The following is a 15,852-nucleotide window of genomic DNA, read 5'->3' on the forward strand; positions in this document are numbered from 1 at the left end:
GTGACTACAAGGTCTTACACCCCATTCATGTTAACATTCACACAAATCTAGAATGTTAATGTACACCCACAAGATGAATCACACTTCAAATAATAGTAACTAATTGGACAAAAGTTAATGTACTACATAAAAATAACATGTTGCTATGCAATTCCACAACTTTACTTCTATAATAACTGCCAGAGTAAAAATAAAAAATATTGAAAAACACGAAGTTCTTAGCGAAATTTCTCATTTGACTCTTTACAGTACAACAATCACTATCACGTTAGGGTGATTGACAGAACACATGTTATTTGTAGGTAAACCTTTCATATATATACAACTCTAAAAGTTTATTTAAATGGTGACAGCATATTCAACTGATGTTTTCACCCGAGCTTCAACTACTGCCTTGATATTTTTCACTCATATTTAATAGTTTCAGAACATTCAATCATCATATACAGGAACAATTCCAATGGTGGTATGTTTCTTTACAACAACATCCAGAATGCACATTTCAAGAAGCTCCTTGGCCCTATTTATTTGTAACCACCGCAATGTTTACAATTGTGTTTCTTTACAACAACATCCAGAACACACATTTCAAGAAGCTCCTTGGCCCTATTTATTTGTAACCACTGCAATGTTTACAGCTACTTTGTTAATTATTAACTGCATAGGAGAAGCATAACACACATTGGAACAAGTCGATCTGCATAAGCAGAACTGCTAGACATTTAATTTTCAGTTGTGACCAAAAATTAAAAAAACATATGACAATATTAACAGGACCACAGTGGTGCAGTAATTTCATGAAGCTGACATGTCGTGAGCTACTACTTCTTTCAATAAATATCACACTGGCTGAAGTTATATGAGAAAAATATTTCCCATAATCACACAGTCATACATTTACTATGTGTCCCATGTTCCAGTCCAAAGTTAAAATTATGATCACAATAAAACTTACTACATCCCTCAAAACGGATGCTTTGTTCAATTCTCTCTCAGTACACCTGAAGAAAGTCAATTTTCCATTATACTGTTACGGTGTCTTCCACGTTCAAGTTGTGCAATAATGTCCTCATGTACTTCTTTATGATTTATCATTGCAGCCTCAACATTTGGATTTGCGAATTCTGAAGCTGCGATGATAGGCGTGTGCCCAGCATAATTCTGTTCTGTGGAGTTGGCACCACTCTGCAGCAAGGCACGACAACATGTAGCAGAATTTGTCTCCACAGCATGGAACAGTGGAGTGCGACCACTTTTTGTATCCTGTAACAATACAGCAGAAGTTTTGTCTGTGATATATACAGAATAATACTTTAGAGGTTTTCAACATTTATAAGTATCCCCATTAACATAGCACATAGTTATTTTACAAGAACTGCGCTTCATATTTTCCAATATTCTGTACGCAAACTCCTTAAGTAAAATTTAGCCTAACAAGGTAAATGTCAGGGTGAAGCAAATACATTTTCCTCTGATATTTGAGGTAAATGGAATACATTTAAGCTGTGAGAGGAGCTTATTCAATGTGTGTCCTGTGTGGGTGATAGTCTTGTAGCATTCCCTCCTGTCAGTCTTTTAGCATTCCCTCCTGTCTCAGCAAATGTTATGTTTCTAATCCAAGAGACAAATTCTATTCATTCAGAAAGGAAGCTAAGGTAAGAGTGTCAAACTTGGTGACAATATGGAAATGAACTGCAATATTTTCACTGTTCATGACTTAGCTCTTTACCAGACACCCAAGTATCATCATCATTCACAGATGTTAATAACATCATGTACCAGTCAAGAGTGCAGGCAAAGAATAAACAAGGGGTTGTCACAAGGATTTCAAGATATTATTGCTAAAGCTTTCTTGATAGTGCCACAGAAAAAATAACATTACGTGAAAGGATTACATCACCATACATTCTTTTCCAAAGACCAAGTAGTTTAATACAGGTAATTCATACAATCGCTACTGATACGATAGTTGACATGACAAGCACTGTACAAACTATAAACAAGCCCACTGTTTGGAAAATGCTTTGAAAATTCTAAAATGGTTTATAATTGAAACAGCAATCAACTAAAAGTATGGTTTAAAAAGGTTTATTTGGATCAGATCATGACACTGCTTCAGATTTTTTACAAATCCGTTTTCAGATGGTTGTTACATGTTTCACTTTCTTTTCTTTCTGGGGCCTCGTTTTCTATCCATATCTGTTTTCTGCACCAGGATAGACAAAGTATTTTGTTCACTATTTGACAAAGTTTATGACAGATTTATTTCTTGTGACCTCTATCAAAGCATTTACGAAAAGATTTTAAAAGTTATTAAAATGTGGAATGTTGTGAAAACTAACATGCTGGATGCATCTGTGTGATGGGATCATCCTGTGCTCTTTTTTTTTTTTTTTTTATCATCACATTTGGGGACGTGCACTATGCAAGTGCTGTTAAATTCCTTGAAAAACATGAATTTATGGTTGCATTTTACATAATAAACACTAATGTTTTAATACATCAGCCTACAGTTATTTCAGTACATATTTAACAGTAAAGGTATAACTTTTAAAGTACTATGGCTATCTTTAAGTATGGGAATAAAATGTTGGTTTAGACGACTAGAAGACCTCTCTGAAATTATTTAGGAATGAGGTGTTGGATGACTGACTGTTCATTCAGAATGAGATCAGAGAAAGTGTTCTTACACATATTAATCTCAATCTCCTTTAGAAGATTCATTGCCCCACCCTTATCTGTAAAGTGTAAGATTTGGAGGTTATATTGTATATTGTCTACTGTAAGATTATTTTCTGCGAGATAGATGGCAAAGGCTGATTTCCTCAGTTGCAGGACATACAGATGTTCTTTAAACTTTGTTTCGATCTTTCTGCCAATTTCAAACTTTCTGCCCATTTGGCCGATGTAGAATTTGGGACTTATTACAGTTCAATTTATAGATTCCTGATCTTTTTTGGGGGTTACTAATGTGTGAAAGTGTGCGTACAACTTATTGTTAAAGTTCATTATTAGCAGAAAAGCTGAATTTAACATTCTTCTTTTTGATTAGGTAGCAAATTTTATACGAAAGTAGGCCTAAACATGGTATGACAGAATACTTTGTTGTTTTCATGTCCTTCACAGTAGCTGTAGATGTTTCTTGGAGAGATTTATTGTCAGCAATTCAAGCATCATATCCCTTATTATAAGCAACTGATTTAATTACGCTAGTTTCCTTTTGCTGTTCCTTGTAGCTCAGAGGTACTTGATGCATATGGTGACGCACTGATCTAAACTTAGCCCTCTTATGCTGGTTTGGGTGGCAGAATGTGTTACCGATGGTAACATCCGTAGTTGTTAGCTTATGAAATATGCCAAGGTGATGTTTGTAATTTATGTTACATATTTTAACATCCAGCAAGTAAATGCTACTGTTTATTTCATGTGGCAGTGAATTTAATTATGTCATTTAATTTGCTCAGATCTTTCAAGCAGTAGGAGAGTTATCTACATATTTCTCTTGGTAAATAATTTTACTGCTTATTTGGCTTACAAATGAGAAGAACTTTTGTTCCAGATGGTTAATGCAGGTAGCTTGCAATTCAGCAAAATTGCTTACCATTGCAAACCAGCATTTTGTTTAGAGACTATTATTAAAAGTGAGACAGTACAAGAGTGAGAATCTCTTATATTTCAGGTCGGTTGAGCGTTTTATGTTTTAGGAGGTTTTTTAATTGCGTTAAAGTTTCTTCTACTGGGATATTAGTACAAGGATTAACAATAGCTAATGAGGTAAATCTCACTGTTGGTAGTACATGGATGTCAATTGTAAGTAGTTGCAAACTTTTAGTAAGTGGCAAGAAAATCCTTCAGTTTTCTGCTTCTACTGTACTCCAATCTGTATACTGTGTTTACCACTGGACATAAAGGCAAGGAAAACTAAGCCCATACACATACAAACAGCATCTATAACCTCTTTACGACTGTGGGATCTTTGAAAATTGTTTATGTTACTCACATGAAGCTCTGCCACACTTTGTAAATGTTCATCCTGTGTGCCGCCATTAAACAGAGAATGGTGTGGTGTAAGGTGTTTTACAAGGAATTTAACAGCACATGCATAGTGCACGGCCACAAATGGGATAATTTCAAAATTCACAATGAAAACACACAGCGATTTCATCCCACACAAGCATACATCACAAAAATTTTCACCACGTTTCACATTTTAATAATGTCATAAATGCTTCGATAGAGGTCATAAGAAATAAATCTATCATAAACTTTATGAAGGAGTGAACAAAACATTTCTGTCCATCCTAGTGCAGCAAATCAATAATGGATACAAACTGAGGGTCAAGCAAGAAACCAACACGAAACGGGCAAAAACCATCTGAAGATGAATTTGTGAAACCAATCCTGGGGTGATCCAAACAAATCTTGTTAAACACACCTGTGGCTGGTTGCTGGTTCAAATGGCTCCGAGCACTATGGGACTTAACATCTGTGGTCATGAGTCCCCTAGAACTTAGAACTACTTAAACCTAACTAGCCTAAGGACGTGACACACATCCATGCCCGAGGCAGGATTCGAACCTGCGACCGTAGCGGTCGCGCGGTTCCAGACTGAAGCGTCTAGAACCGCTCCGCCACCAGCTGGTTGATGTTTCTATTATAAACCTTATAGTATTACAGCCACAGTCCCAATATGTGAATTTTCGACACAAAACAGCATTCTGAAATGGTATCTTTATAAGATGACCACACGGCAGCTGAGAGAACAGGAACAACATTATGTTGTCGTGAGGACTGGAGTTACAAACACCTAGCATCTTATGGCTTCATGAAACACTTTTTTCTGTCACAGGTGTGGCAAGCACATACAATTGTTGAACATGGGCACCTCTGCCCCAAAGTGAGATGGATAAGTTCCTCATGTAAATGTATGATGTAACTACATGATCAATTTCATCGTATGCTCAAACATGTTCAGCAAGGTTAGTCAATATTATAAGGGGCGTACAAAAAGAAACAAGCCAGAGGCATAATTACAGAAACCAGTACCTGTATGTTAGCTGTTGAGACACTTATCCCACTGTGACACAAGGTGGTGAATGGTTGTCACACACAAAATTCCTGGGGCTGCGATGTTAACCAGCTCCATACGTACAGCTGGACGTCGTCATCCGAGGTGAATTGTTTGCCCCCTCAGAGCCTTTTTAAGGGGACCAAAAATGGTTTTGTCACAGGGAGAGAGTTCCGGAATGTATGGAGGGTGGCCAAGAACCTCTCATTTGAATTTCTGCAGGAGTGCAGCAACTGTGTTGGCCCCACGGGTGAAACTACCAGGTCGTTTTGATTTGATCGCTTGGCGAAGTGTGGTCAAGGTTTGCAAGTAACACTGTGAATTCAATGTTGTCCCGTGCTGCAGGAAGTGAATCAGAAGGGAGCCATCATGGTCGGAACGTCAGCATAGGGGAAAACTATTCACCTTGGACAACATATAGCTGCATGTGTGGAACTGGTTAACATTGCAGCCTCAGGAATTTTAAGAGACAGCCATTCACCACCTCGTGTCACAGTGGGACAAGCATCTCGACAGCCAGGGTCAATACTTCTAACATACAAGTACTGGTTTCTGTAATTTTGCCTCCAGCTCTTTTCTTTTTGAATGCCCCTTATATTAGGATGTGCTTTCTAGCATATTTCAATAGAAACTGAGACCACTATATACTGCCCTCAAATTAAACAATTTCTCTAACACTTTGGCAGTGATCTTAGCGTAACCAAATTGTTTGTCCCAATTGCATTTGTTTCTGGTTATAATATAGTAATATGAAAGGCGAGCACTTTACCCCCCTCCCAAACTATTTATCTGTCTGTCTAGTTGATTCTGACTCTTAGTGACCCTGTGAACTAGAACAACAATTACTTCTGGGCTGCCCCATCTCCCGAAGACTTTCCAGATTGGATTCCACTGATCCACTTCATTCTTTGCCACCTCTTCTCTTTGTGCCTCTCTCTCTCATAAATAGGAAAAAACAAAGAATAGGACAAAAGCAAGAAAAATAATGGAATAAATAAGTGGTTGCAGGCCTGGTGAAATAACCAAGTGAACAACATGTATAAAGCCGTCTGCAGAAAACTTGTTTGGAAAGTACCAATAATTTGCCTGCATTTTGATTTTAACATTTAGAAATGAATAAATGAAATAGATGAGGAAATGTTAGGAATTTAAGAGATAGGTCACTTTTCTGGATACACATGCAACAAAATTTGTATCCAATTGAAAGTGTTAGAAATTCGAGGTAAAGCTTTGATTGAAATGTGTATAAAACATACATATGAATGGACACTAACTGTGTTGCCATATTGTGGATTTTTAATGCAAATCTCATTAGGGGTCAAATGACCCCTTCCTGTTCTATACAATGTTCATCATAAGAATAAACTTTATTTAACTTTACACCATGTATTCTTCCGCATAAGCTTGAATCCCATTGGATTTCATTTCACATGGAGCGGAAGCCAAGCTGTGTCCAGTACAGTCAAGTACAATCATAAGGGTAAGTTTTCTGCTGTGTTACACACACACACACACACACACACACACACACACACACACACAAAGACTGTGAGATAATGTGGGGACAACATCTTTACTGGTGCATTAACTTTGACGACAGTGGCCAGCCAGCTGGTCCCACTAACCTGCAATGATGTAAGCAGCTGCAGTTCAGACACAAAAAGATAGCAGAGAAACAATATCGCTTAAAATGTCATTTAAGTTTTAAAGAGAATGAAATAATGTTCAGCAAAACTCTAGCACTACTGCATGCTTCTTAGGTGACCACACGGAAAGCTTAAAATGTTCTCTTTCTCACCTAACATAGTATTCTAATTACAAACAAGAGTGATGAAAATTCCTAGCTTAGACACAGGGTAATTTTTCTTAGTGGTCTGTGTGATGCAAAAGCGTACTGCAGGGATTTCACTGTATTGTTGAATACTGAAGCCACTGAAGATATTAATTACAGTTAGTCCTCTGTTAATCTCTTTGCTCCTTACTTATCTGAATCCAATAATTCATTTCAGTTCTGGAACTATCATATATTACGTTACTATCGAGTCGATCAACAACACAATCCGCGAAGCCACCCAGGTGCCGCATTTCCTCCTCTTCCTTTATGATGTGCCATTCTAAATCCCACCAGTGTTCGGCAGTGACATCTCAAAAAGATGCTTGCATTAGTTCCAGTACATGTGGCAGCTTAACAGTCTTGTTATTTGTCGCGACAAATCCCTTAGTTTGGCTCCACATCAGTTATGTTGAGTTCATGTTGTAATGGTACAGTGGCAAACGTAAAAATGCAGCATTTGTATAGTGTACTTGATGCTGGGAAATTGATTGTTTTTCTAGTTTCTACAACACTTATCACTCTGGTTAGTGTAAGACTACATCTATGGTGTAAAACAATGGATGTAACCCAAATAAAGAGTATTTGGTTTTTATTTTTCTCCTAAAAAAATAAATTGTTACGATTCGTAATTTAAGCAATCTTTGTTAATAACTTTCATAAAATATCGTGATAAGTAAGAATTTATATTTGAAATGAAAACGCAAATTTCACGTGCAACATGTAATTTGAAACAAGAAAATGTGCAGTATTCATAAAAATGATGATGTACGTAATTCAAATTGAAGCAGTCATTCACGAACTGTACAAGATTATCAGTCTATTATGCTACCGATTCTGATATCCATCCAATCTGCAGGAATATCTGAACTGTATCAAATAGAGTCCCTCAGAAAACTTTCAAAGCCCATTTTTTCTGTAATTTTATGAAAAACGTTAAGAACAGCCTATTTCTTGGCACTTTTTAACTGTGTTTCACTATGGAGCAGGAAGCAGCATCAGCCCTTTTTATACTGCATATGAACAGCCCGACAATCAGAGCACAACAGTACAGAGACTGTGACTGTACACAATTTTTAAATAAGCATTACATAGCTAAAGCGTGTTTAAGAAACAAGTTTATCGCTTTTAATACATTTCGAATAGCTTAAAGTTTCATTTAATGACACTTGGTAAAAGGATGCATATGTAGGATCTACTTCCAAGAGCATAATACCAATGTATGTGCATTACAGTTTTTGACCAATCATCACGTTTGTGTTTGTTTGCATCATGTTTATTCTTATGATGAACTTCCTAGAGAAACTATTTCCTCTTTAAAAAAATTTTCTGGAAAGAGTTTAGAAACAGTTTCCACTACACACATATATTTACAGATTGTACCTTTAAATTCACGTCGGCGCCACTGGAAATCAACGCCCGAAGTTCTTCCACTTTATCATACATAGCACACAGATGCATCGGCGCGTAACCTGCAAAATGGAAAATTACCATCAGTGTCTTGCGAGTTCACAAATCATTATACACGTGGCACAAAAAAACACCACGGAAATGATACTCTCGACTACAATGCTATCTACACTTACCATCATCATTGAACAGTTCTAGATCAGTTTTCCGAAGACCTGGAGCTGTCAGCAAGCGCCACAGAATATCTGGACAATGTGCATCCCTCTGTACAGCCAAATGAAATGAAGTGTTGGCAGCTTTATCCCTGAATTGTGGCTTTGCTCCAAATTTGATCAGTATGTCTACAGCTTCTGTCATCTTATGTATAACAGCAAGATGCAATGGAGTCTGCAACAAAGTAATATAATAGTCAGGTCCAAAGCGCTTTATACGAGTTTTCACCAACAAATCTGTAGAGGAAAAAAAACTAGCATTTTTCTGCAAAAAAAATTATGAAAAGGCAAGATTGCTACTCGCCACATAGTGGAGATGTTGAGTCACAGACAGATACAACAAAAAAGAGTGCTAAACAAGTAAGCTTTTGGTCAAAAGGCCGCCTCCTGGATTAGATGACGTACATTCACACAAATGCAATGCCACTGGTACACATATGACCACTCTCTCCAGCTGCCGAAGCGAGACGCGAGCATAACACACACACACACACACACACACACACACACACACACAGTCTCTGGCCACCAAATCTGGACTGCCAGCAGCTGCACTTGGTGGGAGAAGCAATCCACGGGTAGCGAGCGTGAGGAGGAGGCTGTGGCAGGGCAGGAGTGTGGGAAGGATATATTTCAGAGAGAGTTCCCACCTGCCCAGTTCATAAATGTAGTAGTTGGTTGGAAGGATCTAGATGCCACAGGCTATGAATCAGTCACTGAAGTGAAGTACACTATGTTGCGCAGCATTTCCAGCAACTGCGTGGCACAATTGTCACTTAGCCACAGTTTGTCAGTGGCTGTTCATGTGGGTAGACAACTTGCTGGTTGTCATGCCAACATAGAAAGCAGCACAGTGGCTGCAACTCAGTTGTGCCTGTCTGAAATCTAACATCTCCTGTATATGAAGAATAGCAGTCCAATCCTTTCGTAATATTGTTTTTCTCCCATTCTGGGTTTACCATTGTTTACTGCTAACAAATACTTATTTCTTAAAGAAAAAATACGCGACTTGGACCCACCAACACTTCTTCTCAGTAACAGCCCTTTACAAGAACACAGCTGTTATTACTAAACCAAAATAACAACTGTTTATCAGTTGCTGGTATCTTCAAACAGATCATATTGATATAATTTGCAGGAAAAATGATAAAAACATGGTACTGCGGTGTGTGTGTATGCGTGTGTGGGGGGGGGGGGAGATAAGAAATTTTGTTTCAATGCTTGGCAATCAATACAAATTTTAGGTCCATTCTGTACACAGAAAAACTAATGTTTGAAACTGGCTCATTCAGCCAATTACATGAAAATTTAGAGTTAAGTGTGGAATCTGGCTCACAGTGCAACTTGGTGGCAGAGTTAGGTGGGATGGTTTCAAAATATGATTGTATAAGGTAACGGTGGAGTTCAAGCCCGTACTACATCATTTACAATACCACCAATACCAGAAAGAATTTGTGTGGAACCTGTTACTTATTATGGAATGCTTCGTTGAGTTCAGTTTGTTTCATGTTGTGCATTGGTTACTTTCTTATTTTGAAATCCCCATAGCCACGAGTTGGCTCCGAAGCGTAAATCGTGGGTACGGGCTGCCAGCCCTGCGAGAAGGGGGAGGGAAAGTGTCCACATCAGGCACAGTTAATATTTAAAGGCACTGAGGCAGAGCCACCCCAAAATATATATTAAAAGAAATTTCTGAACTACATGTTACAGATTTACATCATCAAGATACATTTTGCATATTTCCAACATGCGTTTAAATAATGCTGGTCGATGTTTTTGGAACCATTGATATGCAGTATCAAGGGATTTTTTTCAACCAGGTAGTAGCTAGTCTTAAGGTTGCGCATTGAAATGCCACTTTATGTAGCAGTCGTTTTGGGGGCATAGCTTCTATAGAGTACAGCTCTTATGGCCAGCCCGTAGGCTCTAGTCACTCAGCCTAAGCGTGTTCTACCAACCTCCGCACATCTTATACCACATGAAAAGGAACAGAATTGCTAATATTTGCTATCAAATCCCTGTCTCTGTATATATCTGTCATGCTTTGGTGTGTCACTAATCGACATTCACTATTATTGTTTTGAAATAATTTTATATACTTGTTTTTGTTCTTCTATTGACTATTTTAGCCACTGTTAAAATAAGTTTGGAAATCTCTCACCAGACTGCACTAGGATAAGGTAACATAAGTATCACCTCCTAGCAAGAGTTTGATGAACAGTTAGTAGAACAAAGTGCGTGAAATATGATCCATTACTTTAGTTTCCTTGCTTGCTAACGGTGTTCATGGTTAACTGGCATACTTTTGTGATTGTGCTTCTTTTTGTGAGGGTACTGTGCCTGAGTGAAGTAAGCTATACTATCTCCGAAGTAACTGACATATCACGAGTTCAAAAACAGCACAGTATGGATTTGGTGTGCAATTTATTAGGTAGAAATATGGAACATGCCAGTAGGATAAAAGTGAAGGAACTTGGGACACTCAGACCAGGCCTGAAAATCAATCCAGAACAGAAACAGTGTAAATCCAGGCAATGATATACACAAAATGTCAACAGAACAACATACAATGCAGCTGACTGGCCGTTTGTGAAGTGAAAAACGCATTTTTGTGTTTCACCTGTCTTGTGACAAACCGTAGTGATAATGCCTGGACTGAGGATGGTATGACGGACTTAAAAAACTTTTCACGCAAAGGTGAAGAAACACAATTCTAGTGAAGAACATTTAAATGGTTTTATTGAATTTCAATGTTAGGGAAAGTGGAAATTATATGCCAGCCAGACAGTGCTTACCGCCTTGACATAAACACATATAACTAAAATGTCTCAAAACACCAGTATACCTTGAGTAAACTGATAAATGACATTAAATTTTGCAGCAAATTCAAGCTGGCCTTAAGGGGCCATGACGAAACAGAAAAGTCCAAGAACCTGGGAATTTTTCGAGGACTACTTGATCTGATGGCAGAACTTAACAGCACCTTGAAGTAGCACATTGGAAAACGGTTTCCTTAGGCCTCTCCAAAACAATTCAAAATTAACTGTTGGAATCATTTTACAAGGTATGCCAAAATCTGATTAGGAATGAACTGTCTAAGGCAAATATCCTTGTTATTGAAGTTGATGAAACTACCGACTGTGCAATTTTGTCACTAACTGGTTGTAATAATTCTCTGAAAGCTGTTGAGCAAAATTAAGGAAAGATTTATTTCCTTTAAATGACTAAAATGTTACACTGCGGAAGATGTTACTCAGCTGTTCTCGGCGAGCCCGAGAAAATGAACATAAATGGAATACCTGAGAAACTGATAGCTCAGTGTTATGACGATGCACCTGTTATGAGTGGTCATGAAAGTGGAATTCAAACCAGGATTAAAGAGGTGTATAAAAATGATCACCTCATTCACTGTTGCACACACCAGTTAAATTTAATTGTTGCATGCTGTGTGACAGGCAATAAGCAAGCATGAATCTTCTTCAGCACCTTGGAAGGAATTGGTACCTTTTACCCAGTCTCCTAAACGCACAGCCATTCTTCACGAGATAGTGATGAAATATATTCCTACTTGTCCTCCGTCCATCAGATGGAATTTCAAATCACAGAGTGTAACAGCTATGCACAAATACCAGAAGAATATTGTAGAGTGCATGGAAAAAGCCATTGATGGTGATAGTAATAATTACAAGACAATAAACAAGGCTATGGGGCTCAATGGTTTCTTGCAAGACGAAGATTTCTTCTTCTGGCTATGTTTTTTGTCATGCCTCATTGTGACATTCTTTTCAACCAGTTCCAGCAAAGGAATATTGATGCTGCGAAAACTGTTTAATACGCATTTCAGTTAGCAACTTCTGTCCAGCACGTTAGGGCCTCACTAGACACTGACGATAACTGGGAACAGGAAAAGACAACTGCAAAAGACGATTGTTTCACTGAATGAAGAATGGCGTGTGCGCAAGATGTCTATGACCAAATCATGACTCAGATCAGTGATTTACTGAATGTAGCTTTCAAATTACACTGTTTAGACTTACAATATGAACTGAACGCACTAAACAGCTGAAATGATTTTATGAAAGTGTCAGGTGCTTTGACGTCGTTTAACTTTCTTTATGAAAGGAATCTGGCTAAAGTATTTACTGAAAGTGTCAAACTTCTGCAAATAATAATAATCTTTCTAATGACAACAGGAGATGCGGAACGCTGCTTCTCTACATTACAGTGAGTGAAAACATTCATGCACTTTGTGCACTTGCGATGCATTCTCTCGAAAAAGAACTACTTAATCAGCCAAATTTTAAGGAAATAGTCATAGACCATTTTGCAGTGCAGAAGAGGAGACAAGCTGATTTCATCTACAAACAAATGAATTAAGGCAAGCAAAAGTGCATTAATAGATGATAAGAAGCAATGCCTTTGTTGTGACTATCAGTTTAGCTTACAAAATTAAGTGCATAAAAAAGGGTAGTGATATGTTTAGCCACTGAAGTTACATTTTCCAAAATGCATCCTCATTCATAGGACAGTTTCTTGCCCTAAATTCAAATTTGCCGACATTTTAACACACGAAACGTACTAAAAGCTATGCATTTAGGAGAGTTCTTTCATGCACTAGACCACTTAAAATGCATAAATTAGTAATACACAAATATAAATAGTACCACAAATATGGTATTGTAAATTAACATGGCGTTTGGTCATGTCACCCAGTCACAGCACAAGACCTGTTATGTCACACAGACACCACTGTTTCATCACTAACTCAAAACGCCACAGTCTGAGCACATAAAACATCCAAGATTTTTAAATAAAAACACTAGAAACATTAAGCGTGTAGCGAAGTTAACATATACTGCATTAGAGATCTCTCCAAAACACGTCTTTTAGTATTATTTGTTGTGGTAATCTGCCGGGAAATACGATGGCAGGGGATAAATAAGCTACTTTAAGATTTTATCTTAGGGTTAGCTTTCGACGTTATTTAGTAGTTCACCATGAAATTGAAAGATGACAGTACGTAAACTGTTTGGCTAGAGTGATATTGCCCCCTGCCCACTGATATATTTGTTGCGGTGACCTGCAGTTCTGTAGCATAGCCCAAGGTGTAGGTTAGTTCCAATTGATCAGTGTTGCATGGAAATAATGAGATGCGCCTGGTCCACACTAAAGCAACATTACTAACAGGTACTTTACTCACAGAAAAACATTAAAGTATTGCTCTTCACAATGTGCATGTATAGCATTACTATATTTCAGAAGGACATAAGAATAGGCACACCCAGTTCTAATCATTCCATTAATGGGAAGAAAACATTTTAAGGTCACTATCCAATTGGATATAGAACACGTTAACAAAAGAGCAAAAACTAAAGTAGCATTTTTATTCTACATGACAAAATTCATTACCTTATTTACATAGTTTTAAATTGGTTCCATCATCAAAACTTACTATGTAAAAGTAAAGTGAAGTTGTCCTTACCTCTCCCTCGTTATTGCAGATATCCAGAGAGTAGTCGCGAGCTCTCAGGACACAGCACTGCCGCTTGATTCGGTTGATATCACCTGCCAGTACAGCGCAGTGGAGGGGACTGTAACGATGAAAATTGTCAGACTTTCAGAGATAAGGTCAATGCAAGGTATTTAACTACCAGTAAAAAACATTAATAAAAAATATTTAGCATGGAAAAGTGAACAATTGTGAGCTAACCACAGTTACACAATGATTATAAATATAGGTAAAATCTGACGACACCCTTAAAATTTCACCTATCTGCATTTAGCACTATAATTATCCAATTTGGTGGTAATTCTGTTTAATTGATGGAACAGTATTCAAACTGAAAGGTTAGCACTGCAAAGTCTGATGAAAAATATGACAGTCCTACTAATAAAGCCTACATCACTCACAGACGGTACACAGCAATGGACAATGGTAAAATAAGAGACTTCATTTTCTAACTAGTGGGGTGGCATGGTGGTAAGACAATGGATTCACATTCAGGAAGTTGACAGGTCAAATAAATCACTCTACAGTCCTCCAAATTTTGATTTGTAGTCTGCAGTTTATATCCCCTCTACTTCGCCCACCATCTGTTTACTGCCCAAATAACGTAACTCAATTACTATTTTAGTGTCTCATTTCCTAATTTCATTTTCCTTATTTAATTCAGTTACATTCCATTAACTTTGTTTTAAACACTGTTCCATTCAACTGCTCTTTCATGTCCTTTCTGGCAACTGACAGAATTACAGTATCAGTAGCAAAGCTCAAAGTAGTTATTGAGCTGAGCTTCAATTCTCTTTCCACATCTCTTTTTGGTCGATTCTCCATCTACATACAACGTTTGGTACTGATCTGAATGGCACGTGGAGGTTTGGGCGTTAGATACGAATAATTTATTTTATTTCACGGAGAAGTGGATAAACAGCTTATTTCTACATATGATAGATTTTCATAATTGTGTGTGTTCACTTACGTAAATATGATTTTTTGTACTTCCAGCATTTAATGTGGATATCTGGTTAGTTAAAGAGATTAATAATTAGTCATCTCTCCCAGCAGTCCACGGGTGGCGCAAATGTGGTTGCAGACAAATGCGCGAATGTGAAAAGTACTTTGTGTCCACGAAGTACTATACTACTACTTTTCAAAAGCTCTAAAATATAAACAAGTTTGTGTGTGCGAGTACGATCTGCACATTGCCGCTAACATACTCTTCTCTTCCACACATTCTGGTGCTGGTGCTGGTGTGCCAGACTCACACTCCCACTTTATTATTGAGCTTTCGTGGAGTTGTTTTGTCGATCATCTTTTCAGGATAGCCGGCTGCGATTGTCTGCCCAACTTCTTCCCCGAAGATAAGATGCTGTTTTGGAGGAATTTTGTATACTCTTAAAATAACTCTGTACACTCAGAATACTTTTAAACCAATCTCACTATATTTTCAATTCCACAAACAAGACACCATATAAATGATTCATTTTTTGTAAGCCCAACAATTACTGGTCCAACAGATACTCTTACATACTTTATAACAAATACAATGAATGCTCTAGCAAGTCCACCATCCAGACCTCACGAAAGTAAGTGAATAAGTAAGTGTCTTCTTTTCTTTAACAACATTCAACTGTTCTCAATAACGAATGATGTAGCGCCTTCATGGAGTACAGCGCGTTTGCTCCTTGTGCTGGCGCTGCGACTACCTGCCCGTGCCCATCAACTGTGCGATACATGCCAGTCCTGCACACACACAGGCACCAAAGCCCGTCTCACACGGAGCAAGGTTCCCCGCAAGTTTGTGAAATGGCGTGCATGCCTGACGGCTCGC

At 37.9% G+C, this 15,852-nt stretch overlaps 1 protein-coding gene across 1 annotated transcript in view; it reads right to left on the bottom strand.

Annotated features, from left to right (window-relative positions):
- Positions 1–316: 316 nt before the first annotated feature.
- Positions 317–15,852, bottom strand: part of LOC124545480 (B-cell lymphoma 3 protein-like) — a 44,037-nt gene continuing 28,501 nt past the window's right edge. The window contains exons 3-6 of the mRNA XM_047124413.1: positions 14,004–14,112; positions 8,486–8,696; positions 8,283–8,371; positions 317–1,263 (exon numbers count right to left, since the gene is read on the bottom strand). Of these exons, the coding sequence (XP_046980369.1) occupies positions 1,012–1,263; positions 8,283–8,371; positions 8,486–8,696; positions 14,004–14,112 (661 nt within the window). The 3' untranslated portion in view covers positions 317–1,011. The remainder of the gene's footprint in view (positions 1,264–8,282; positions 8,372–8,485; positions 8,697–14,003; positions 14,113–15,852) is intronic.

This window comes from Schistocerca americana, chromosome 8, assembly GCF_021461395.2.
Source record: "Schistocerca americana isolate TAMUIC-IGC-003095 chromosome 8, iqSchAmer2.1, whole genome shotgun sequence".
Classification (NCBI taxonomy): Eukaryota; Metazoa; Arthropoda; class Insecta; order Orthoptera; family Acrididae; genus Schistocerca; species Schistocerca americana.